We start from the raw sequence: 27,167 nt of genomic DNA, 5'->3' as shown, positions 1-27,167 counted from the left end.
TTAATGTCAAGCTTGTCAAAAACCATTTACCTTCATTTAAGTTAACAGTATGAAGGCAATGCTCTTTTACAAACGGAGACAAAAAAAATGCTCAGTCTGCAGTCTGCACGGTTTACCTGACCGTGCAGAATCAGTTGCAAAAAAGTCTATTAACTCTAGTGTTTAATACTACCCTAGCGAGTGAAAACAAATGTTCTATCGAGAAAGTGCTGACAGTTGATGGTTAGGTGTCTCTTTAAAAGTACTGAAAAATGTGTTTTAAAAAGGACAACACAATACACGAAAAGAAAATGTGAAAAGTAAGCTTGAGGACAAAATTTATTTATTACAGTGAATCTCACAAATGTGCCCCACAGAAGAGATTGGAAATTCTGGGGGCCAGGGAGATTCTCACAGACCAAAAAAAAAAATTAAAGAAATGTATGGCCTTTAATTCGAATTTCCAGATGGATGAGGGTTTCTTATTTAAGAAATCCCTTCCATGGGGTAGACCTACATTTTGGAGCCACACAATGGTCTGGGACTCATGATCAGGTCAAGTGAAAAAAATGATATCAAAGCTAAGTTTAAATGTATGCATTTTTTTCAGGTTCACTTCACATTAATACCTTTCACTGAAGAGAGAACTTGACTGTACAGTTTGTGACTAAATCTGAAACTTATAAGGCTAACTGTTTAAAGCCCTGGCCAAACGGGAATTATGTTTGATGACCAAACATTATCAAACATTGTTCGGTGATCAAACATTTTACTGTTTGGCCAACTTGTCTGATGACGTTTGATCGCGTTTGAACTCCATCAAACATGCGATCAAACAACATCAAACATTTCTTTTGTTCTGATGTTTGTTGTAATTGGTGATGTTTGGTTCATTTGGCCAGGTGAATCAAACATGTTTGGCTGGCAGATTCCGCCACAACTCCCTGTGTTCTGATGTTTGACAATGTTTGATAAAACATGTTTGATGATGTTTCATCATCAAACATTTCCTGTTTGGCCAGGGCATTAATAGTAAATCACAACCAGCTTATGTATGTAAAAGTCTATTAATATTTATTGCAGTCAGAAACCCATAAGGGGTTGAAACGTGCAACTTTCCTTTGTGCACTTAGAAACAAGCTTCCGAATATTCAATTTATTCAAAAAATAACCCAAGAGAATTTAACCAATCAAAATTGCAATAGGAGCTGCTGCAGATCCTCTCCCGCAAATTCAAACCTTTGCAAGGAATCGCCTGTAGTCTGCCTTTTTATGTCTCTTTCACTATTGTTGTTGCAAAATTCAAAGAACTCTTACTGTACGTGAATTCGTCTCAACAAGCAAGGTGCTGGATGTAAGCAATGTATAAGAAGGTAATTGTCCTGAATATAAACATCGAAATGGTCAGCTTCATTAAATTTACAGCACATGCTAACGCACACGAGAAGGCGTTATCTTGTTTTTGACAACCTAAAATAAAGTTAACTTTCGTTTCTGTCAGTACTTTAAAAAACTTTACTAAGACACAGTTAATGAAATTCTTTAGTTTCTGTACAAAGTTTTCAGCTTCAAGGTTGGAATTCAAGTAGTTGGCGTAAAAGAAAAATTTCATTGCGTGTTTCGCTACGTGTATAATGCACGCGTACAATCTTCATGTTTCCAAATATGGTATTTAGCAAAACTGAATTTTCCAACGCTGTGAACGCACGTTACTTGTTTCAAACTCTTATGGGTTTCTTGTACAGTGCAGCAATTGGATGGTGATGAAAATCATCAGCTACTTTGCTTAGAGAAGTGGGCAGAAGGATTCTTTCAGAGAGTAGGTCACTCAACTTAAGCCAGATGCCTACTTCTAATTTTATTAAAATCCCTAATTGATTTTATTGTTGTTGTAAATAAATGTAGAAGTAAGCTAAGTTTTTCTGGAGAAACATTTCTCTACACTAGGAGATAAATTAGGAATATATTATCAATGTTAGTACATGTTTATATATATATACACACTTAGTGATTTTGGTGTTTCAAGCAATCTGATTGGTTCACTATCTCTGGCTAATGAGCATTAGTATTCACTCCCTAACCAGCGAATGTTGTTCCAAACAAAAACAAATTGGCTGGCATAAACTTGCCTTCCATCAGTGTTTCTGAATCAGAAATTCTACAAGAAAATACTTAAAATATAAAGAAATGGGCAAATTTTTAAGAAAACTTTACATGGCTGGAAGGAAGCGTCGGTCATAAATAATTACAACAAAATAAAGCAATGCTCACCTCTATCAATTACAGCTGCCACCGATATACACTTAATATGCTACCATTCAAACAGCAAGCCATTTTCAGCAATTGATGACAGTGAGTCCGCAGAAGCAAGCAAAGCACTTTATATGGTTTAGTTACCAGGTCAAATATATTCCAAAGTCCTTAAAAGAGCTACATCTGTTCATCGTTTCTTTATTTTTAAAAAAAGTAGCTTTCTCAGAATTGTCATTTCCAATCTGTTTCAATTTTCTCTAGCCTCAGCCATCCTTGATCCTTTTTGTTTTAGAATCACTTCGTTGGAGTGTTTTTCCTCAGCAAACTAATATTTTTAGGTTTTTCAATTATAGTGACTTCAACCGTAATTTAGACTGTCAAAGAAATGGCTCAAAATATCATGGCTTAGCTCCTTTAAACACTTTTTCACCACAGTTTTGTGCAGAATGTATACCGTTTTCAGGTGAATTATTCCCTACAATTTTTATTTTAAGTGAATTTTAAAAACTTAGATTGAGTGGAGGATTGTTTTGCAAGGTGACTTGATTTAGATTGTTGTTTTGAAGGATGTAAAAGAACCATTTTGCTAGCTTGTGTCAAGGATTTTAATGAAGATTAAACAACTAGCTTTGCCATGTTAAAAGATTCTGTAAAACGTTTTGCCCATGCTTTGTACCGCTTGCAAGTTTTCCATGCATGAATTGAGAGGTCAATTTATTATGTAAACATTTAAAGGTTTCATTTTGACAATGTTGAGAGTGCCTGTTGTTAAGATCACTTTGTGTATATATATATATATAATCCAAAAATAGGTTGAAATCTTCATCAACTTAAAAGTGCTCGATAGCTGAACTAGAGCAATAATTATAATATAATGCAAGAGATAGGTTATTCTGTCATTTATTCGCTACTCTGAGTTTCATGCTTCTTGTGACATGCTAGGAAATTACTACTAAACAGTGTTCTTTTTTAGTTACTGATAACGATCCCGTGTGACACGTCACGCAAAGAAGTTAGCATCTATTGTCTATTGTTCTGTATTTTCAAATTTCTCTTATTGTAACCGTTATTTCTGGCAGTTGCCTGATGATTGCTTCACAAGAAGCATGAAACTCAGAGTAGCGAATAAATGACCAAATAACCTATCTCTTGCATTATATTATATATATATATATATATATATATACTAAAACAATTATTTTGTTCAATCTTGGCAAAAAGTGACAGAATATTTACCTTGCTACTTACTTAGCAGCTCTCTGCTATGGTTCACCTTGATTTCAAAGAACAATAAGACAAGGGTTTCAAAGAAAGCTGCTTAACGAAATTCAAGGTTTTTTGCATACTGTATTTACTTGAATAAGCGCTGCGGCGCTTATTAAAGTTTTTGCGCCTTTAGTGCGGCGCTTATTCGAGCGCTGCGCTTATTTAAAAATTGGACCCTACAAAGAAATCTTTTCTTTTAATTTAACAGCATATCTTCAATCTGTACGAAAAAATTACAGTTAGTAACAGCAGTGTCTTTTCGCTGTCACCATTCACCTCTTTCCGCACTTTTCAGCGTTGTTTTCACTCAACTCAGATCTAACTCTTTTCTTCTACAACAACCGTTTCTAAAGAAAGACATTTTCGGTGCTATTTTAGACTTTCTTTATAGGGGTTTTTAAGTAACAGAATTCCTCGAATAAGCACCCCATCGTGACCGCGGCGCTTATCCGAGGGCGGCGCTTATTCAAGTAAATACGGTATGTTATTTCTCGAAAACGAAGAGCCAAACAGCGAAAAAAAATCTGCAACATTGTTTATCTAGTGAAACTACATCCACATGCCAAAATTCAGCTACTTCTGAACACTTTCAAAAATGGCCAAAAATTCTATAGGATGTTGTTATCCCCCTCCCTTCAATTGTTAGTTATTGTCTGTGACAATATCTTTTAATATCTAATAATATCTTTTTTTCTCTGCACTCAAACTGGTAATGCATTTCAGTCTATGAATCTGTTAAATCTGTCAATGCTTTAAGCTTCCTAGCTTTGCAGTTGGTTGGTTTTTTGACCCACAAATCCACGAGAAAACTAGTAACAGTGTTCTTTGGTTTCCGTTGTTTCCAAGGATTGTAGCAATTTGAGAATGTGAATGAGTTCACTTTAAGGTCAGGCTGAAAAAGTTGCAGGAACAAATACTCTTCTGTTTCATTTGTGAAAAACTTTCACAGCAAATAGACTAATCTGCAGTGATGTTATAGTGAAAGTTGAGGGTTACAAATTAATCATGTAACCTTACCTTTTATATCCAAAGGTGCATCATGGTATCTGGCCTTTCTACAAAACTGTTGCTCCAGTTAAGTCATATAATAACCTTTAAGTGCAGTTGGCAATTTGTTTTATTATTGTTAGTGCGACTGCGTGTGTAGTTTAGGTGATAATAAATTTAACAGAATTGTCCAAACTATTTATTTTTTGATTTATTTAAGGCTAAAACTCTTTATAAAGAAACCTAATGATTTTGAAGTCATCATGTTAATGCTTGAGTCCCCACAGGGTCTAAAAAAAGTGAGTAAGTCATCACGTTACCTCGATGATGACTTCCTTAAGTCGAAAACTTTCGATTTTTTTTTTTCTTTTTTAAGGTTTTTTAGCCTTGTAAAAAGTTTTAATGTTTTAAATCTAGCAAATCTTTGATCAATAAAAAAAACTACATTACATGGCAAATGTGAGTATCTGCTTGATGAAATGTCTGTGAGTATTTGCACATTAAAGTAGTTTTTTCCAAACAAACTACATGGTCAGCTTTCAAAGATGATGTTAAACTATCTCTGTAGAAAAGAAATTGAGAAAACGGTTTTTTTTCTTACTCACTTTTTTGAGACCTTGTGGGGACTTGTGAGTAAGTTTTACCCAAAACCGTATTATGGGGACGTATCTACCTTGTAGCTCAAACCCAATTTCTGGCCAAAAAATGCAGTTTTAAGGGCATGTATTTGTGGGGTCTGGATTTTGTCCCCACTAATACAAACGGACCCCACAGTGCGGGTGTGTAACTATACTTATGTCCTCATAAGTCACCATGCGTAACTACTTCAGTTCCATCCGCCTCAAAGCCACGAATCTAGTGAGCAGACAAAACAAGACCTTAAGGTAGCGAGAATGCTCAATGTTTTGACCAAAGCTAGACCATCACAAAACATCAGGGACTTGTACAGATATAAATGTGGGTATGGCCCCTGTGTCATCATTCAAAAAGTCACAATTGTATCAAAAAGTTATTTTGACAATTGATAACAGATGCAACAATTATAATTTGTTGCCTTTTTCCCTAAACTAATGCATAATGAATTTCATATTTGAGACCAGTTTTGTCTATCATCCTTTTCAGAGAAAGAGCTAAAGTTCCACGAGGAAAATTTATAAAAGACTGGATTAAAGAAAAGAAGGAAAGAAGAAGAGGGCAGAGAAAGTAAGGGAAATCTTTGTTAAAATGATGAAGTGGTGTTAAGGGCAGCTTGGAACACAGAAGGCATTTATTTAGCACAGTGAAGTAATTTTTTCAAAATCTCTGAAACTGCTCAAGGAAAGCTAGGGTAACAAATGTTGTTGTGGAACCAAAAGCAAAGAAATTACTTTGACCAATCATAACAGACGTAAACAGCGCAATGAGCCAATCAGAATGCGAAGCAAATATCTGTAACTGGTGCCAAGCGCGGGAAAACGCGTGCGAGAAAATCACGATTGGTTTTGGTTTTGTTTCATTGGTTGAGAAAGTGGCGCGAGTTTTGCTAACCAATCTGACAGAGTGTAATAAAAAAAAATTAAGCAAACGCGAAATTACTTTAGACACTTAATTGAAAACCCTCCTACTAGTGCAGGAACTTGCAGATTTCAATCTTTGGCAATCTTGGCAAGACCGAAAAGGTTATCTCTATATATCCCGGTTTTTGCCAACTAAGTCTTGCCTTAGGGAGCCTTCGCAATATTTAGTTGGACTATAACGAAAAGGCAATATTAATAATGAAAAAACAGATGGGAACTTGCCATAACTGTCTCTTAGTCATCCTACCAAATGGTGTAGGGAACGTAAACAAGAAGCCGGACGAAGATTGTTTGGCAAAAGCTGTGTTACGAAAACTTCAAAATACAATGATGATAACTTGCTAGGCCTTACCATTGAGAACCAAGTTGAAGGCGACATTAAACGAGTGGCACCCCGTCTGAAATTTATCTTGCCATGGAACTGGCGTTGCAAGTAACACAAAGAGAAAAATGTTCATCTACTTTTCACAACGGTATGAGACTCAATAAACAAGTCTCAATTCGTCAGCCGGTAGTTCTGCTTTCCTTGTTCATATCCGTATTTGTTAGAAACCCCCAGTTGAGCTGCGTCTCGGCGTTAGGAACGAAGCTTACCATCTACAACTTGCCGTTAGCACTGTGATCAAAAAACATACGCTAATATCACCACGATAAAATTTATTTGGTTAAAATCCTTTTTGTATAAACCCATATATATTGATCATCAATTGTTATCCATAAGGCAAAATTGTATTCATGTCCTTTAATAGGACGAACGCAGATAAAACTGGCATCAAAGGGATCGTTTATAACATGTTGCTTCATAATCAGCTGAAGATACATGCAATTGTACGAATAAATAGTGACAAAGAACAGGCCACAAATTCATGATATATACCTCGAAAATGAAGTAGGCAGCAAGCCTGTGAACCCGGTTCACAGGCTTGCTGCCTAATGTGAGCGTCACCAAATTAAACAGACCTCTTTTAACTTCAGTTCACCACATGTGTACTTCCCCAAATATCGCCTCTCTCATGGATTGGAACTGAAACTTGTACGCTTGTGCATTTGCTCCCACAATCTCGTCCCAATTAAGGGCAATCTTTGCTTTAAGGAATGGCGGCTCGGTGGAATGAGACCGTTGAATATCGGGCCTAAGTCGTTGTTCCAATGCTGAGCCGCTGTTAGTGGGTTTTTGTTCCGAATTCCATAAGAACGTAGAACTAATGCTGTTTACCTGGATATTGGGTACGGCTGCGTTCATGTAAGGTCACGAGAAAAGGGTCGGGAACAGGTAAAATAGGAACCGGGATTTGTCCTCTTTGCACTGGAAAAGTTGGATTTGACTGCACACTGGGAATGGGATGTGATCACTGGAATGGGAAAAGTCACCTTGAAGCTGAGAATGGGGAAATCTTTTATCTCCTGTTGTTAATCAAAGACTCCTGTGAGCCCACTCGGAAATGTGGAAGTGAACAGTGGTAACCGTAACGCGGAACTCGCACCAAACTACGCTACAACGATTCGTGGACGCCATACAGGAATGAAGTGTGACGTGAAAGGTATAGAACATTGTTCGCATTGTGTTTGGTTGGCCAAGGAGTCGAAATATCAATCGCATTTAACAAGAAAGCCATAATGGCTTAATAAGCAGTGTGGACATCAACCTTGGAATAAGGAATTCCCTGGAGTTGTTTCTCGGTAGCCCCGGGTTCAACTCCTCGGCTTTGTTTGTAAATAGCCAGCTAGTCTGCCTCCTGCCAGTTGGGATTTTTATCTATGTTATGTTCTATTTGATTTGCTGTAGACATGCAAAAATTAATTTGAAAAAATTAAAATTAATACTTGCTTACTTTTTTTTTTCAATTTTCCATGATAATTTGACAAAAAAAGCAATAAATCTTCATTTTGTCGATTTCGGGCTCCGTTAATTTTTTTTAGACTAAGAGTACGATTAGGGACACTTCATGATGTAAGTCTAGCAATCAAGTAGTGATTACTGGCTGACAATTTTTTTTTTTTTTTTTTGCTTTTTTTCTTATTTTCGTTATTCCTTCTTCTCAGTTATCTCAAAAGATTGAAGTCCAATTGCAGAATAAAAGTTTCATTCCCACTCCAAACTGACCATCATCAAACATAATTACACGTCACACACATTGAAAAGCAAAAGTTACCATTTATTTACACCTCACTTCATGGTATATTACAAATCTACTTGCAAGTAAATAAAAATTTACTTGTGTCACAAAACATTCTGTTCCTTATAATGTTAATATTATAACACTGATATGCTAAAATCATACAAAAGAGTGACATCACTTGAAAACATTTTTGTTGAACAGATTAATTTAATATCATTTAGTAGCTTCACCCTACAATATAATTTCTATTTAACAAAATTTAGCTGCTTACAGTAAATTATATAAGAGAAAATAAATTTAAGAAATTTTCTTGGCCTTTTGAGCCCTTACAAATTAAGAACATAACTGTTTCGTAATACAATAATAATATATAATGTAGATATAGTAGAATGCAACAAATGTCAAAACCATCTTAGTTTTGAACTGCTCCACAGTATTTTCATTTACAAAATCTCTGTTGCCCAACAAAAACAATCAAATAAAAGACATTTGAGATGTAACCTGCTACTGGCCTCTAAAACAAGGTGCAGATATAATTATTTCTCAAAATCGCCTTCTTACAAAAATTCAGAAATTTCTGAATCAACAATGAGAATTTTATCGATATTATATCACAGGTGACATGTCAAATGAGCTCAAATATCTGGATTCGGTTGTTGCGGCAGTCACACACAACTATCCTCCCATCACTAAGATTGGCTGTAGACACTGGGAAATAAAACTCTCCTACCTCCCCTCCTTTTGCTCCAAACTTCGTTACAAACTTTCCGCTCAGCTCGAACACCTGAACCCTGTGATTCCATGAATCACAAACCAACAGATACCCATCTCTATTAACCGACAAGTAACTAGGCCAATTGAACTCACCCTCCTTGTTCCCCTTCTTACCGAATTTAAACACAAAATTTCCCTCCAGATCAAACACTTTGATACAGTGTTCACCCCTGTCTGAGACAATAAAATATTGCTCCGTCTGGATACAGTGAGAGGGACGGGACAAAGAGCCTTGTCCGCCAAATTTACGTTTGAACTGCCCACGAGGGAAAAATATCTTAATAAATTTGTTACCTTTATCGACCACAATAATATCACCGTTACTGGTGACAGATAAACCTACAGGTACCTGAAGTTGGTGATCAGAGTTTCCTTTGTCACCAAACTTGCTAAGAAACTCGCCATTCCCACTGAACACCTGGACCCTGTTGTTAAGATAGTCCGCAACTATAATGTTACCATTGCTATCAAAAGCTATGCCTGAAGGGTATTCAAATTCACCCGGAGCAGGTCCCCCTCCACCAAACGATCTTAAGTGGGTACCGTCACTGCTGAATACCGATACCCTGTCATTACCCCAATCAGTTACTGCTATTTCATTTTGATTATTCACAGCCACCCCACATGGTACATTAAGCTTTCCAACAGACTGCCCGCGTTCTCCAAAAGATAGCACAGGTCTGAACCGCCTGGTTTGGATCTGAACCTCAAAAAAACTGCCATGAACATGTTTTCCTTCAAACCCAGTGATGGCTTTTCTCTTTATCTCTATATTTATTTGCTTTTCTCTTTATCCCGACCCCCTTAGTGGTTAACATGCTAAGTACTTCTTTATTTTCAGTAAAATTAAACCGAGAGATGCGTTCAAGGTCAATTTTACCTTGGGCTTCTTGCTCCTGAAGAATCGTGTCCAATATTTCATTATATCCCAGGATTTCAGCGCTGGAACTTCGTCTCAAAAGTTGTTTGGTTTCCTCGATGGCTTCGATGGCTTCGATGGCTTCGATGGCTTCGCCTTTTCTCAACGCGAAACACTCGAGCGATTCTTTCGCTTGATTATCAACTTCGCTAAAAGTGTCCTGCTTCCTCGCTTCAATGATTGCCATCATCTGATCTGCAGTCGCCTGCACTTTGCTTTTTACGTCAGCTACTTGCGCCTGAACATCAATGCTGCTTTGGTCGAGTTCACTGATTTCATTTCTCTTTTCCTCTGCTTTCTTGTCAAGCGATTCTATCAGAGACTCCATTTGTATCCTGTGTTCATTTGCTCCATCTTCCAGAAGCACTTTGGCGTGACCATCGTGAAGTGCTACAACACAAGCGTTGCAAATGGCAACTTTACAGTCCTTGCAAAATACCTTCAGCGCCTTGTTTTTGTGGCGTTTAGTCTGGAAAAACGCTGGTTGCTTTAGCACGTCTTCAATGTCCTGATCTGGAAAGTCTTTTATCGCCAACACTCGATGTTCTTTATTTGTTTGGATAAAGTTGTGTGGCGAGATGCACTCTTCACACCAGAACGCATAGCACTGGAAACAGTAGAAACAGTTGGCGCTTCTCTTGTCGCAGTTTCTACATTTCGCGCCACTTGTGTTGCACTCTTTAACGGCCAAGATATCCAGGATGCTGTTTATTCTGAAGTTGGTGGGAAACTCGCTGGGATTTCCACTTTCCGGGATCCTAATTTCCTTGCGGCATTCTGGACATGATATGACATCTTGTCTTGGACTCGTTCGATGAATCGCGTTTAGGCATTTAAGCCGGGATTTAAGACAGAAGCTGCGCAAGCAAAGCAGCTGTTTTGGCTCGGTAAAGGGGCACATACACACAGAACAGGATTCTTCATCCTGAAGATTATCGAGCAAAGTCTTGCTATCCATAATGAAGGACGCGAAGCGAAGGTTTGGAATTAAAAATAACGCAGTTAAGAGATCAAGGAAGTTTTGGTTGTTGACGGGATGTTATTTCTTTTCTGACTTATAATACCGGTATGGACCAATCACAGAGCGGTCATTGCAATGTTTTGAAGTTACATTGTATTAAGAATGGTTTCAAAAATATCCTGAATTTCTGGGAATTGTTTATGCGACCAAGAGAGCATGACAAAATGTTTTTACATGAGAATGCCTATGGGCAATGTTTGAGAGATTTTCGGACTATATTACCACATGTAAACATGTAAACATTGAATCGTGGCCCTCGATGCCTCGCTCTAGTGCTACTCGACCCAGATCGTCTGAGGCAGCCGGCATTTTGGAATAAGGTGTATGGAAGGAGTCGAAAACAATTTTGAAATATATGGGCTTTGAAATGTGCTTAGTTTATTGGATTGCCGCCAGCCAAACTGTATATTGAAAACAATGACAATTTTTTTGGTCAGATAAACAGAAGAAGGTCAAGAAGTAGATTAACGAAGCAAAAAGTTGCATTAATTTAATTTTTATTAGGGATTTTTACAAACATTTAATACGTACTTGACGTATTGCAGTCCGGTCTTCCCAGCTTGAGCGAGCGCCAACTCCAGCTTCTTCGGATGGCTTCAACATCGTATGAAATTTGTTGCAGTTCTGGTATACGGCAGTTAAACTACTTGCACTTCTAATAAGCTTAAAGAGATATAGATATTTATGGCAACAATCGCTATAATGTACACAAGAAAACAAAATCGAACACTTTAAAAAACGTCTTTCAAGCGCTCAACTGGAGTAAACGTATTTTAAACGATGGTATTTTTTCCAAACCTGGAATGAAGTTAGTTTGTGGTTCCATGGCAAGGTATTCAAAACAAACAACGAAATATTGCGGTGAAACTGCTTCCGACTAACGAAATGTTTCGAACTCGTAGCAACTCTTGGTTTCAGTTTATTTTCCGACACTTCTTCGTTACCAGACTTCTAGCGGCTTTTTAGACCCTCAGGAGCGGGCACCCTTTGCTTCCTTATATGGAGATGGGCATAGTTTCTTCTTACGAGGTTCGCACAATTGATCGAGTTTGGTTCGTACCCAGGGTGGATATATGCGTTATTGACCAAGCGTGAGGTCAAGATGGCTGGATATTGGCCAAGTTCTTTTTTTGCGTTTTTATGGACCGAGACGAAGTCGAGGTCCATAAAAACGCAAAAAAAGAACGAGGTCAATATCTAGCCATCTTGACCGAACAAGCTTGGTCAATAAAGGATTTATTACATGGCTTTACCTTCAAGTTAAAACTACAACAACAAAACAAAACAGGACATGAAACTGCTCTGCTCGGAAAGAAATTCTTCATAGCCGGCCGGTGCAAGATTTATTTTCAGCGCATTTTTGGATTAGCCTTAAAGTACTTGAGACGATTGATCCTTACGGCAGTAAAACAGACGAAACCAAAAAAATGGATATAGGCCTGGAAGTGAATCCTTTTGTAATCCTTTTCAGCTTCTACTCTCTTGTAGACGGTAGACAATGTGCCGAAAAACCTAGTGTAAATCCAACATTTTGTTTAAAACATGATGTTTTCGAGATGACAAAAACAGAGCAGCATATCAGTGTGGGCATGGCCTCTGAATCTGATATGAAGTAACTTCAGATATATACATTTTTTAATTTTTTTTACAAATTCTAAAACGGCGGGGAAATCGACAAGAGGACACTATGTCCTACCTTACTATTTTCGAGACGACAAAAATGGCGGGAATTGAAAACATGGTAGTGTAGGCAAGGCATAAAAAGTAAGTCAACGTGTAAAAGCAAGATATAACGTACTATGTGGAAATATGGTTTACCGCCGAGGACTCGAAGACCGGTCTCCTGCTTTCAAGGCAGACGTGATAACCACTACAAATCTACACTACAGGCGAAAAAAAAATTACCTGTATTGCTTTGCGAATTTCATTTGAAAAAATTCAAACACAATTTGTTTATTTATTTTTGGTTTTATTTTACAAATTCGCTAATGGCGGGTAAACAGACAAGACGGGACATATTTGAGACCAGTTTTGTCTATCATCCCTTTCAGAGAAAGAGCAAAAGTTCCACGAGGAAAATCGCTAAAAAAGAGTTCAGATTGGATTAAAGAAAAGAAGGAGAGAAGAAGACGACAGGAAAAGTAAGGGAAATCTTTGTTAAAGTGATGAAGTGATGTTAAGGGCAGTTTGGAACACAAAAGAAAATTATTTAGCTCACTGAAGTATTTTTTTCAAAATCTCAGAAACTGCTCAAGTAAAGCAAGGGTAACAAAAGCTTTGAATAACTTAAAAAGAGTAGTTTTCAATAGAGTGTTGTTAAACCAAAACCAAAGAAATTACTCTGACCAATCGAAACAGACGTAAACAGCGCAATGAGCCAATTAGAAATTCGAAACAAATATCTGTAACTGGTGCCAAGCGCGGGAAAATACGTGAGAGAAATCACGATTGGTTTTGGTTCTGTTTCGTTGGTTAAGAAAGTGGCGCGAGTTTTGCCAACCAATCACTGAGCGCAATAAAGCAAAACTTGAACAAAGCAAACGCGAAATTACTTTTTGACACTCGGTTGGAAACCGCCTACTAGAGGAGCAACTTGCGGATTTCAATTTTTGGCAATCTTGGGAAGTCAAAAGTTATCTCTATAAATCCCAGCTCGGATTTCTGCCAACTAAATATTGCCTTAGGGAGCCTTGGCAATATTTAGTTGGAAGTCGTCGGCTAAGTGTCAGACATCTTCTGTTTAGGCATCCTTCGGAGGCTTGGACAAAATGTTAGTATTCTTCTCACACATGTTCATGATAATTTTAAAATACCTAGCGTCATTTGTGCCCTGTTGCATGAAAAGCTGTCCTTCATCTTCGCCAATTGGAATATAGTTATTCTTCTGACCTCGTTTTCGTGAACGATTTCAGTTTGATGAGATGAACTTCAATTATTTTTTCTTGATTCTAGGGAAGTGAGGCCAGACTCCAGGTACACGGGACGAAAAAGAAAATTCATCTTTTGACGTCTTTTGACACCTTGGGACGCGACCAGGGAATTTGCCCTACCATAATAATTTCAGGCCAGGAAAATTAAACCAGCAGCGAAACATGCGTCACGGTAATCTGCTGGGAATTAAATGGTCATTTACAGTTTTGTGGGTGAATATGGTCACATTTGACGTAAAAAAATCTTTTGACGTGGACTAACAAAAAGACAATCTTAATTATGACAAATAGATGGAAACATGCCGTACCTGGCTCTTAATATTCCTACCAAATGGCGTTGGGAAAGTAAAAAGGAAGGACGAAAATTGTTTGGCAAAAGCTGTGTCACGTAATCTTCAAAAAAGAGTAATGATATAGTTTGCGAGCCAAGTTGAAGGCGAGACTGAACGTGTATGTAACGTGTAACGCCACCTCTGAAATTATCTTACCATAGTAACTGAACTGCGTTGCAGATAACATGAAAAGTAGTATATTCATCTGTTTTTCAAGACATTGTGAGACTGAATAAATGTCTCAATTCCTGGGTGACTCGTCTTTCCTAGTTTGCTCCCTCACTTTTCATCGCTCATATGTTTTGGTGACCCTAGCTGTTGGCGTGGCTACAAGGTTGAGACCGATACAACGTAGAATTACGTTTTAGAGTGTACCATATTTCGGCTGCTTCTCTTATCATTTGTATTTGTTAAGCCGATCAGATCAACAATTGATCCAACGTATACCAGCAGGATTAACGCCACGGTTGTTGCTTAGACTTTACTCACAAGGTTGAGGTCCGTCACTGCACCCAATCTTAGTTACGTTCCTTAACTCCACCCTCCCCTCCCCACATTTTGGTCTAAGCACATCTGGTTCTTCGCCTTCTTTCTTGGTGCCTGAACTGTTGCCCCCCCCCCCCCCCCCCCTGCACTAGCAGTGGTCTTCAGTGGCAGTGGTCTTCAGGGCCCCACTGAATATCACTTTCGTGATGTGGGCTCCCTGTATAAAGATTGTTGTTATTATTATTATTATTATTATTATTATTATTATTATTATTATTATTATTATTATTATTATTATTATCCAGCGTCGCTTTTTTTTTTTTCAACTGTTAACTAACTATTAACTAACTATTTTTCAACTATTATGTCAATGTGAGTGCACAAGTCCTTCAAACGAATGATCTCTTCTTCAAATTTTGTGGCGATTGCTCGGCTAGTCGTTCTAGTCAGGAAGGATCCAATCACCTTGACTTGCACTTTGTTGTCTCACTGGGAAAGTACCATCGGCACATGCCCAACAAGTTTGTTGTCAGCTTGTTGTTACCGTTTTTATCTTACTGTTTCAGTTTCTGTTATTGTTCTTGTTTTAAAATAAAAATATGAAAATTTTGCTTTGTATATTCGGTTGTATCTCAAAAAAAAAAAAATAAGCGCCCTGTCTCGAATAAGCGCCCTCTCTTGGGGTACCGTTACGGGCGCTAAATCGAATCATTATGGATATAAGGGGAGAAAACGAGGGGGCTGGGGAGGGGAGGATTGTGTCTTATTTATTTTTGGTATGAAGGAGGGCTAGTATTTAACAATTTCGTCTGGGGTAGGTATGAATAATAACAATAATAATAATAATAATAATAATAATAATAATAATATTAATAATAATAATAATGATAATAATAATAATAATAATAATAATAATAATAATATGTGATTTATTCACGTGCTATTTTAAGTTTCGCTTGGCTCACAAGTTACGCTACGCGCCCTGTGGTGCTTCTTATGCTGTGCATACAGATAGTTTTACTGCGCATAATAATCATTCAGCTGAAGTTTTCAAATGCGCTTTACAAATGGTATTAATTAAACAATATATATAGTGTTAAAAAGTAAACTGTAAAGGCATAAAAATTAGATCATAAACATCATGCTGACTAATTCTGTTAAAAATTTAAAATCGTATAAAAGTTATTCTGAAGGAATAATCGGGGTATGCTCTTTTAAAAAGGAGAGTCTAAAGTTTCCGTTTAAAAATGTTAATACTGTGTTCCTTCCTGAGTTCCAGAGGTAGTCCATTCCACAATCGAGGAGCCACGGTAGCGAAGGCTCGGTCTACGAGGCTGGGCAACGTTTTAACTGCCAGTGGTTTGAGCGTATAGTTATTTCTTATAAGTGCACAGTCCTCAATCCAGAATCAGTTTTATTTTTGCAAAAAATGTTTACAGGTTTGAGTACCCATCCAACGTTTGCGGAGAACGCTTTTAAGCTAGGTAACATTCTTTACCCAAAATTCTCTTGGGTACGCAAACGCGGAGCAGGTTAAGAAGTTTCAAAACATCACTCGTACCTATCAATTTACGAATTGTGGTCGAGGTCGTGCGATTTCCTATGTTAATTTTATGTTAAAGGGGGTTTGATGTGTGGAAACATCAGTTTGCCACTCGTTAACGTTTGTGAACAATAGTTTGCAAACTTTAACTTGCTCTTAAGTCCTGGTCAAATGGCGCATGGTAGCTGATGATAGTCAAAACTATCATCTATTATCAACAATGAAGCGGGTGGTCAAACGGTTTTAAAAAACTCGAGCTGAGCCGACGATAGTTTACCGTGAGCTTCTAGTGTCAAGCACTCGCTGAGTGTAATTAAGTTAAACATGGCGTCCCATGGATGAATTTTGCGTCGCAAAAGAGGGCGGCAGCTTGCTTCTTTTTCTTTCAGTTGTTGGAAGGACTAACGGAAAATGAATCTAGAGAGCTCTGGGGAGAAAACAGCTCACCGAATAAATAACTATCATCAACGATCCTGCGCGTGGTCAATCGGAAAACACTATCATCAACTATCATGAAGAATTTAAACACGCTCAAAATGAATGATAGTTGATGATGGTCGATGATAGCGCATGATAGTGGGTGGTCTGCTATCATCAACTATCCTTGACTTTCATGCGCTGTTTGCCCAGTGCTTCCACTCGTAAAATCTCAAAACGAGTCGCGTACTCTGCGTCATATAAAGTGCCATTGTGACGTCACCATTCAGTTTGCTCTTTTTCGCGGAACAGATCAGCTGTCTTTTTCGTGTGAAAGGCAAAAAGTCTCATTATGAGAGAGAAGGTATTGGTATTGATTACCGCGATTGGAGTTTTCTTTCTGCTATCAGATTACACTCTTAAAGCGAAACAAGGAGGTAAGATACGTTCACGGTTTCTTTTTTTTATGACTTTAGTTTTTGTCGAACTCGGAGAATCTAAGAGAAGCTTTTTTTCATATCAAAAGGTTTTAACTATTCTCAGCAAATCATGCTCGTTTTCATCACTGTATGTCAAAATAAAAAAGATAAAAGTATGATCAGGCTATAATGGCAAGAATTTTAGTACCGTTTAATTTTAAAAAATTTAATTTACTTTTTTGTACGAAAACCAAACAACTTTCGGTTGCCATGGCAGTTCCATAAGGTGTTCCTCGCGCGCTCGTGTCGCCATCTCATTTTTTTCCTTTTAATTTTTAGCGCGCGCTTAGGCGGGTAAATCGAAATTCGTTTACGCAAGTTTTGACAAGTTTATTTAATTATCATATCTGTCTATATGGATAAATATAAAATTCAGTGGTTCGTATTTGCCGCACGTTGAACAAAAATGGAACACAAAATGATAGCAACACCAAATTTATGCAAGGCGACTGCACAACAGTCATTCGCGCACTCGTGAAGCTAGGGAGTGGGGGACTCAACGAAAGCGCGGATATCCGAAAGGTTCGAAGGGCTGAAAGCATGCACGCAGCATGCCAGTCCCATTCTCCAATTCGGAAACGTCATTGACCTTGTATTCTAAGATCGCGCATTGTACTGGCGGAAACAGACTCATGCGAAAGTATTGACTGCGATCCCCATCTCAAGCTCAAAAGGGTCCCTATATTGTTACGGACATAGAGGCTTGGGCCTGCCTCCCTTGATAATCTTGATCTTCCAAAACGGAAGTAACGCCCCAGAGCTTAACTTGAATTTTAACTGTTGTTAGAGACAGGGTTATCGGACCTGTCACCTGGAGTTTTTCCAGAGACCGCTAAATTGGGGGAACTTGTAAGTTCTGTTGCGCATGCCCGCATTCTCCTATCGCTAATCGAGACCCTTCCTTTCTTTCTAAAGACTAGGGCTAAACGCTCGCTTTCTCGTGTTAACACTCGCGTTGGAAACCACAAATTGGTGTGTGAATGTCGAAAGAAGAGTCTGCAAACTATGTCCGTATTGGCACTAAAATACAATAAATTAAACAAACGAACGAGCGGATTGATGGACAAATGAATGAAGAAATAAATAAATAAACAAACAAACAACTACATAAATAAAAACGATCTTCTTATGAAACGATCACGACTGAAGCCAGTAGTAATGCTTCTATGTTAAACAAATAAAGCAACTAACTATTGCAAGTGTTAACAAAAGATATATCCTTGCACGTTTTGGGCATGCGTACAAAGCAAGGCAAAAAGGCTCTCTGGTTTAACCCGAGTATACTCTTCCCCTTTTAGAGTAACAGTATTGAACAGTACCAAGGCTTTCTCTGCTGGTTAGTGTAAAGCCTTTCGTTCGCAAAGGTAGCACTTACTAGCTAAAGGGTAATAAACTAGTGGCTTTGAGCTTTGAGTATACAGCTATCTCAATTAACGTTGTCGGATTAAAATCAAGCTTAAAGACAAGACCGCAATGTTTTGTGGGATCATTTTTTATGAATAATTTCATCAAAATCATCCCTGCACGTGTAGGTCATTGTACTGCTAATTACAACCTATTGTTTTCTCCAGGCATGACTGATTTTGATGAATTTATTCGTAAAAATCCCACGTAAACTTTCGGTCTTGTCTTTTAGCTTCGTGCTTTGAACCGACAACGTTAGTTGAAATGACTGTAAAGGGTACTGCAGAGATCCTGTGATACCCCTTTGAAGTATAGTACAGCCACGGTGCTGTTTGTTTCTTGTTTTTGGTGCTGTTTTTCACCAATGAATATGGATTTCCGATGAAAACAAGAACTAGGGGTTTATGCATCAGTCCATACCAGCAGAGCCCATACTAACCCCCCCCCCCCCCCCTTCCCCGTCTGGGTATTGATGAGGCATGTTTCCTCACTGTACGTCCCAGGAGCCGGGCATTTGTCCATCCCAGAGCCGGGTGGGCTCAGTCAAATGAGATATAATCAAAGAAGCATAAAAGTGAATTGCGTAATATTTTGCTATTGTCGGGATTTGTTGTTTTAAAGTGGAATTTGTTCTTACATATAATGGAAAATTGAAACTTTTTCGGAAATAATTATGTTCCTGTTGTTTGAATTTGGAAAGGGAAATGCATTAAATATAGTAATTGCTAGGCCTACAAGCAAGCTTGCGTTCTTGCTCCCTAAACCCCGCCTAGGTAAGCTCACTCGCACACTACCAACTACGCCCTCATGAAACTGTACAATAGTGACATTATTTAGTCTTACAATGAATAATTAAAGAAGCATAAAGGTGAACTGCATAATATATTGCGATTGTCGGATACTTTATGGAATTCGTCGTTAAATTTGAATGTTGTCCTATCATATTATGGAAATTGAAACTTTTGCTGTTCCTGTTGTTTGAATTTCAAGGGGAAATGCATTAAATAGTAACTGCTAGGCATATGAGCAAGCTTGCTTTCTTCCTCCCTAATCCCTGCCTAGGTAAGCTCACTCGCACACGACCAACTACACCCTCATGAAACTGTACAATAGTGATATTATTTAGTCTTACTATGATTAAAAGTGCAGTCCATAGGAGGCAGCGTGCTCGAGTGGTTAGGGCGTCAGACTTTGAAATAAAGAAGTCCCTGGAGTTGTTTCTCGGTAGCCCCGAGTTCAACTCCTCGGCTTTGTTTGCATATAGCCAGCTGGTCTGCCTCCTGCCAGTTGGGATTCTTAACCATGTTATGTTCTATTTAAAATAATTATTTGTTTCTTCCTGTTTTGTTTCATTATCCCTGAAAAGCCGCTTTTGGGGAGAGGATTATTAAGTATATTATTATTACATGTATTATTATTATTATTATTATTATTATTATTATTATCATTATCATTATCATTATCATTATCATTATCATTATCATTATCATTATCATTATCATTATCATTATCATTATCATTATCATTATCATTATCATTATCATTATCATTATCATTATCATTATCATTATCATTAGCATTGTGTAGCTTGGAAAATGGCGAGCTTTAATATATAAAAAAGAATTGTATGAAAATCTTGGATTTTTTCTGTACTGAAGGATAAACTTGGATTACAGCATTTGACATTCCAGGACAATAATGCTAGACTCTTTAATTGCCTCCCAGAAATTATTAGAAAATGCAAAACTTACAGTTCTTTCCCGAGACTGTTTAAGACTTTACTGCCCTTTAATAGTTGCTTACTTGTTTTTCAATTTTCCACAATCTACATACTAGGTAATTTAACATAAAAAGCAATAAATATTCGATTTGTCTATTTTTTGCCTGATTAATTTTGCTTGACTGACAATACGATTAGGGACACTTGATAAAGTAAATTTAGCAATCAAGTAGTGATTATTGGATAACATTTTTTTTTTTCTCATTTCTTCTTTTATCTCAAAAGATTGAAGTCCAAATGCAGAAATAAAAGTTTCATTCCCACTCCGAACTGACATCATCAAACATAATTACACATCACACATATTTTAAAACAAAAGTTACCTTTTATTTACACCTCACTACAAGGTATATTACAAATCTACTTGCAAGTAAATATAAATTTACTTATGTCACAAAACATTCTGTCCCTTGTAGTGTTAATCTCATTACACTGACATGCTAAAAACATACAAAAGAGTAAAATCAGTTGAAAACATTTTTGTAAAACAGATTTATTTACAAGCACTAGCCTCACCCTGCAATGTGCTAATTTTCTTAAGCCCTCAGTTTAACAAGATTCAGCTGCTTAAACAGTAATATAAATGACAATAAATTTAAGGAATATTCTCGGCCTTTTGAGCCCTTAAAAATCACGCCATTAACAAAATCTATGTTACAAGCAAGAAGATCACTGTTTCGTCATACAATAATAATATATTATGTAGATATAGTAGGATGCAATAAATGTCATAACATATTACAGATTTGAAAACTCCACAGCTCATTCATACACAAAATCTGTTGCCCAAGAAAAACAATCAAATAAAAGACATCATTTGAGATGTAACCCGCTACTGGCCTCTAGAAAACACTACAAATATAATTATTTTTTAAAATCGTCTTCTTACAAAAATCTAGAAATTTCTGAATCAACAATGAGTATTTACTCGATATTATATCACAGGTGAAATGTCAAATGAGCTCAAATATCTGGATTCTATGATTGTGGCAGTCACACACAACTATCCTTCCATCACTAAGATTTGCTATAGACACTGGATACATAAACTCTCCTTTCCCACTGCCTTTTGTTCCAAACTTTGTTACAAACTTTCCGCTCAGCTCGAACACCTGAACCCTGTGATTCTCTGAATCACAAACCATCACATGTCCATCTCTGTAAGTGTTAACCGACAAGTAACCAGGAGAATTGAACTCACCCTCCTTGTTCCCCTCCTTGCCGAATTTAAACACAAAATTTCCCTCCAGATCAAACACTTTGATCAGTACAGTGTCCACCCATGTCTTTTCCTTCTGCACCTGATTGCTGTGTCTTAATTTGGTTAAAAACAGTTTTTACAGAACCGATCCCTTTGGTGTTTAACATGGTAAGTAGTTCTTTATTTTCAGTAAAATTAAACCGAGGAATGCGTTCAAAGTCACTTTTACCTTGGGCTTCTTGTTCCTGAAAGATCGTGTCAAATGTTTCATTAAATCCCAGGATTTCAGCGCTCGAACTTCGTCTCAAAAGTTGGCTGGTTTCCTCGATAGCTGATTCAATGATTTGAAGTTGATTTTCAGCTTCGCCTTTTCTCAACGCGAGACACTCGAGCGATTCTTTCGCTTGGTTATCAACTGCACCAAAAATGTCCTGCTTCCTCGCTTCAATGATTGCCATCATCTGATCTGCAGTCGCCTGAACTTTGCTTTTTACGTCAGCTACTTGCAGCTGAACATCAATGCTGCTTTGGTCGAGTTCGCTGATTTCATTTCTCTTTTCCTCTGCTTTCTTGTCAAGCGATTTAATCAGGGACTCCATTCGTAGCCTGTGTTCATTTGCTCCATCTTCCAGAAGCACTTTGGCGTGACGGTCGTGCTCTGTTAAAGCACAAGCATTGCAAATGGCAACTTCACAGTTCTTACAAAAGAACTCCAGCGCTTTGTTTTCGTGGCGTTTAATCTGGCAAAACGCTGGTCGCTTTAGCACGTCTTCAATATCCTGATCTTGAAAGTCTTTTATCGCCAACACTCGATGTTCTTTATTTGCTCGGATAAAGTTGTGTGGCGAGATGCACTCTCCACACCAGAAGGCGCAACACTGGAAACAGTAGAAACAGTTGGTGCTTCTCTTGTCGCAGTTTCCACATTTCACGCCAGTTGTGTTACACTCTTTAATGGCCAACACATCCAGGAGACTGTTTATTCTGAAGTTGGTGGGAAACTCGCTGGGATTTCCACTTCCTGGGATCCTAATTTCCGTGCGACATTCTGGACATGATATGACATCTTGGCGTGGACTCGTTCGATGAATCCCGGTCAGACATTTAAGGAAGAAGCTGTGCAAGCAAGGCAGCTGTTTTGGCTCGGTAAAGGGGCACATACACACAGAACAGGATATAGTTCATCATGAAGATTATCAAGCAAAGTCTTAATATCCATGATGAAGGACGCGAAGTGAAGGTCTTGAATTCAAAATGATGCAGTTGAGAGAATTCTTTATTATGCGTTCAAGAAAGCATGACCTATTAAGAAGCTCAGTGCCAAGATGTTTTCAAATCAGACTGCCTTGGGGCAATGTTTTAGAGATTTTAATTTCTGCGTCTGTTTTTCTTTAAGTCGCTGTTATCCGTTGAAACTTTTACCTGAAACTTGTGTGCAACGGCGCTGCGAAACAAGTTTCACAAAGTCTGTGGTGTTACACGGTGAAACTCTTGTTTTTTCACCAATGCGAACGCTGGGGAATTCATATTTTTACAAACTTTTTAAAAAACTTTATTAGTACTAATAAATTGTTTTTGAGCAAAAAACTTTACTAGTTTATATATAAATATTTATTTTCCAAAAATTAAATTATATAGCTATATACTGATAAATGGAAAATCTTGCAAAAAAGGAAATTTCGTTTTTTGCCCTATGAATTTATTAGTATATCTTTAATAATAAGTATACTGTTAAATAGGATTTTTTGCAAAAAAGAAATCCACTTTTCTGCCAGATAAATTTACTAGTATATGATATTATTACAAGCTTAAAGGCTGCGGAAATCGGGAAAAGAAGCACATTTCCTTTCCACCCGTTTGCCATTTACCAGTGTTTTATACACTTAAAATATACTAGTAAACAAATCGGGCAAAAAAGCGCATTTCTTTTCCAGCAGTTTACCATTTACTAGTGTTTTATATAGTTAAAAGATACTAGTAAACAAATCGGGCAAAAAAGCGCATTTCCTTTCCACCAGTTTGCCATTTACTAGTGTTTATATAGTTAAAACAAATCGGGCAAAAAAGCGCATTTCTTTTCCACCAGTTTGCCATTTACTACTATTTATATAATTAAAAGATACTAGTAAACAAATCGGGCAAAAAAGCACATTTCCTTTCCACCAGTTTTCCATTTACTAGTGTTTATATAATTAAAAGATACTAGTAAACAAATCGGGCAAAAAAGCACATTTCCTTTCCACCAGTTTTCCATTTACTAGTGTTTATATAGTTAAAAGATATTAGTAAACAAATCGGGCAAAAAAGCACATTTCCTTTCCACCAGTTTTCCATTTACTAGTGTTTATATAGTTAAAAGATACTAGTAAACAAATCGGGCAAAAAAGCACATTTCCTTTCCACCAGTTTTCCATTTACTAGTGTTTATATAATTAAAAGATACTAGTAAACAAATCGGGCAAAAAAGCACATTTCCTTTCCACCAGTTTTCCATTTACTAGTGTTTATATAGTTAAAGATACTAGTAAACAAATCGGGCAAAAAAGCGCATTTCTTTTCCACCAGTTTGCCATTTAGTAGTGTTTATATAGTTAAAAGATACTAGTAAACAAATCGGGCAAAAAAGCGCATTTCCTTTCCACCAGTTTGCCATTTACTAGTGTATATATAGTTAAAAGATACTAGTAAACAAATCGGGCAAAAAAGCGCATTTCTTTTCCACCAGTTTGCCATTTACTAGTGTTTATATAGTTAAAAGATACTAGTAAACAAATCGGGCAAAAAAGCACATTTCCTTTCCACCAGTTTTCCATTCCCTAGAGTTTATATAGTTAAAAGATACTAGTAAACAAATCGGGCAAAAAAGCACATTTCCTTTCCACAAGTTTTCCATTCCCTAGAGTTTTTTTTTTTTTTTTTTTTTTTTTAACTTGCAACACGAAGAACACTACTCTACAAAACAAGACGAACACTACTTACAATACCACCTACAAGACGTTACTTATACTACTTACTATATAATACTTCCTTAGACTGCAATTCTTACACTACTTTTTACAGTTTTTTTCGCTTACACACCTATGTACCTATTAAATTATAATTCAAAATGGGTTTCCATTTAGCCTCTAGCATCTTCCTATTATTAACCTTAGCCGCAATGTGACATGCAGTTTCATATTTTCTTTTAACTAGTTCCTTATACGAAGGGAAAAAAGGAAGACTATTATTCCTACGGCAATTCCATAAATGTAGCTTACCTAAAACGATTAAGTAATTAAACAGAGAACAATTAGTATCTGTGACACCAATTAAAATAGTCTTTAACTCAAGTTTCCTTTGTTCTTTGGCTATAGCGATCCAATAAGATTCAAATTCTTCCCAAAATGCATGTGAGTAAACACAGTAAAAGAATAAGTGATCAATTGTTTCCTCACTAGTATTGCAAAAAGTGCAAAGATCGCTTTGTATTAAACCTATCTTAGCTAAGCGGGAATTTGTGAATAAAATGTCATTTAGTATTTTAAATTGAAAGCATTGCACATATGTCTCGCAGATACAGGACCTTATTAATGAGAAGGCCTTTTTTGTTTCCACATCATCAATAGAAAATTTTGATTTCAACTTTGTGAAGCCTCTGGACTCTGTCGCCTTACTTGATATAAGCAAACCGTAGAAATCCCTAGACTTGCTTAGTGCTGGATCAAAGATTTTATCGCCGATTTTAAATTGCAGTGATCTGACATGATCTTTCTTAATTTCCTGGCATCGAATTCTTAGATGACTTGGTACTGCGCAACGAACACCAGTCCAGGTCAGAAAGTTGGAATCTTTTAAACCATTACGTTTTGCAAGGTTAAAGGACTCTGTGTTACTCAAATCAAATTTTAAGTCGCTTAAAAGAACAATATTTGCGCTATTATAATTATAATAGAATAAAGGTTTACCGTTTACTCTAATGTTATGATTGTTCCAGATGATTGTTTCACGTAGACTTACAAGATCAAATCTAGAACGAAAATCTGACCACCAGTGTAACATCTCCTTATAAAATATTGGGGAAATGTTATAGTCATTAATATTATAATCACAATGAAGAAAAAATTCTCCACCCAAAGGTTTTAGTAAATGTAATAGATACGCTTTCCAGGGATAAACATTATCGCTTAGAAATCTTCCAATCCATGAAAGTCGGAGTGACATAATTGACGTTGTAAAATCAGTTACCTTTAGGCCACCAAATTCAAAATCATTTATTACTGCTGTCCTGGCGATTTTATCAGGACCCTTCCAAAGAAAATTATATATAATTGATTGAAGGGCCTTTATGAACTCCAAAGGAGAAGGAAGAATTGACGAGATGTATAGAACTTTAGGAAGTAATAAACTCTTAATAATTGTAACTTTACCAAACAGAGAGAGGCCTCTCCAACTCCACAAGCGTATCTGAGATTTAATTCCTTTGAGCTTATCGTAGAAATTGTTTTGCACTGATTCTTCGTTATCGTAACTAAAGTGAACCCCTAAAGCTTTTACAGTTTTACGCCATTTCAATCCTAGAGGTGTTTCGATGTTATTACGGGAGGAGCCAATCCACATTGCTTCGGTTTTTGTATAATTCACATTTAGGCCAGAACATTTTTGGAATTGATCAAGTAACTTAAAAAGGTATTGAGCAGATCTGATATTCGACACAAAAGCTGTTAAATCATCTGCATACTGCACCATTTTGAATTCTTTTTCATCTATTTTAATTCCATCTATTTCTGAACATGAGCGAATAGCGACTGCTAGTAGTTCCACAGCAATGATAAACAGGTAAGGAGAAAGGGGGTCTCCCTGCCTTACACCTCGACTTATTTCAAAGCTAGCTGAGAGCGTTCCATTGTTGATAATACAACTTGTTATGTTACTGTAAAAGGTTTCTATCCGTCTTGTAAGACTGGATCCAAATCCAAAGACTTCTAAGCATTTAAACATAAAATTCCACTCCAGACTATCAAAAGCTTTCTCAAAATCTATAAAAAGTAGCAATCCAGGGATATCATAAGTTTTCGTGTAATTCATTATATCTAGAATTGATCTTGCGGCTTCCCCTATATAGCGACCTGAAACGTACCCAGTTTGATTGCTATGAATGATTTCGGGTAAAACTTTGACAACACGGGTCGCTATAACTTTGGACGCAATTTTGGCGTCGACGTTAGTCAGGGATATTGGCGTCCAATTTTCTAAGTAAGTCCTATCCTTGTCCTGTTTCTCAATAAGAGTAATCACTGCCTGTCTCTGAGATGGGGACATTTCCTTCTTCATAAAAGCTTCATTAAATGAATTAATCAAAGTATCATTCACTAAGTAATGGCCAAAAGGTGTTATAAAATTCAATGGGTAACCCGTCGTTGCCTGGCGTTTTTGCAGTTGGAAAGGTTTTGAGAACGTTCTGGCATTCTTCCGCAGTTATTCTACCCTCACATAGTTATTCTTGAATCATGTGAAATACTGGGTAAATTTGGATTATCGAAAAAAATCGATGATTCTGCATTATCTAGATTAACATTTCTACTACGATATAAGTTCTTATAAAATTTGCGTTCTGAATCCATAATCATAAAGGGGTCAGTAGAAATTACACCGCTAATGTGCAGCTTTCTTACGTGCTTTTTAACATGGTTGCGTTTCTCGAGATTTAAAAAATATTTGCTATTCTTTTCAGCGTGTTCGTG

At 37.1% G+C, this 27,167-nt stretch overlaps 1 protein-coding gene and 1 long non-coding RNA gene across 5 annotated transcripts in view; one reads left to right on the top strand and one right to left on the bottom strand.

Moving 5' to 3' along the window:
* Positions 1–27,167, top strand: part of LOC146461387 (uncharacterized) — a 33,627-nt gene that overhangs the window by 265 nt on the left and 6,195 nt on the right. The window contains exons 2-5 of one of the 4 annotated variants that reach the window (XR_014857427.1): positions 590–4,572; positions 5,608–5,688; positions 12,927–13,016; positions 13,828–14,390. This is a non-coding gene — a long non-coding RNA (uncharacterized LOC146461387). Of the gene's footprint in view, positions 1–589; positions 4,573–5,607; positions 5,689–12,926; positions 13,017–13,827; positions 14,391–16,892; positions 17,021–27,167 lie in introns of those variants that run through there. The other 3 variants (XR_014857428.1, XR_014857429.1, XR_014857430.1) reach the window with 3 other exon arrangements.
* On the bottom strand, positions 8,177–12,914 carry LOC146461388 (E3 ubiquitin-protein ligase TRIM56-like). Its single transcript, XM_085087001.1, has 2 exons — positions 11,674–12,914; positions 8,177–11,538 (listed from the first exon to the last, which is right to left on the bottom strand). The coding sequence occupies exon 2, from the start codon at positions 10,810–10,812 to the stop codon at positions 9,673–9,675; it is 1,140 nt and encodes a 379-aa protein (XP_084943127.1). The 5' UTR covers positions 10,813–11,538; positions 11,674–12,914; the 3' UTR covers positions 8,177–9,672.

This window comes from Pavona decussata, unplaced genomic scaffold (genome assembly GCF_977016875.1).
Source record: "Pavona decussata unplaced genomic scaffold, jaPavDecu1.1 SCAFFOLD_199, whole genome shotgun sequence".
NCBI lineage: Eukaryota > Metazoa > Cnidaria > Anthozoa > Scleractinia > Agariciidae > Pavona > Pavona decussata.
The sequence above is the reverse complement of the archived record's forward strand: the minus strand, read 5'-3'. Positions and strand labels throughout refer to the sequence as shown.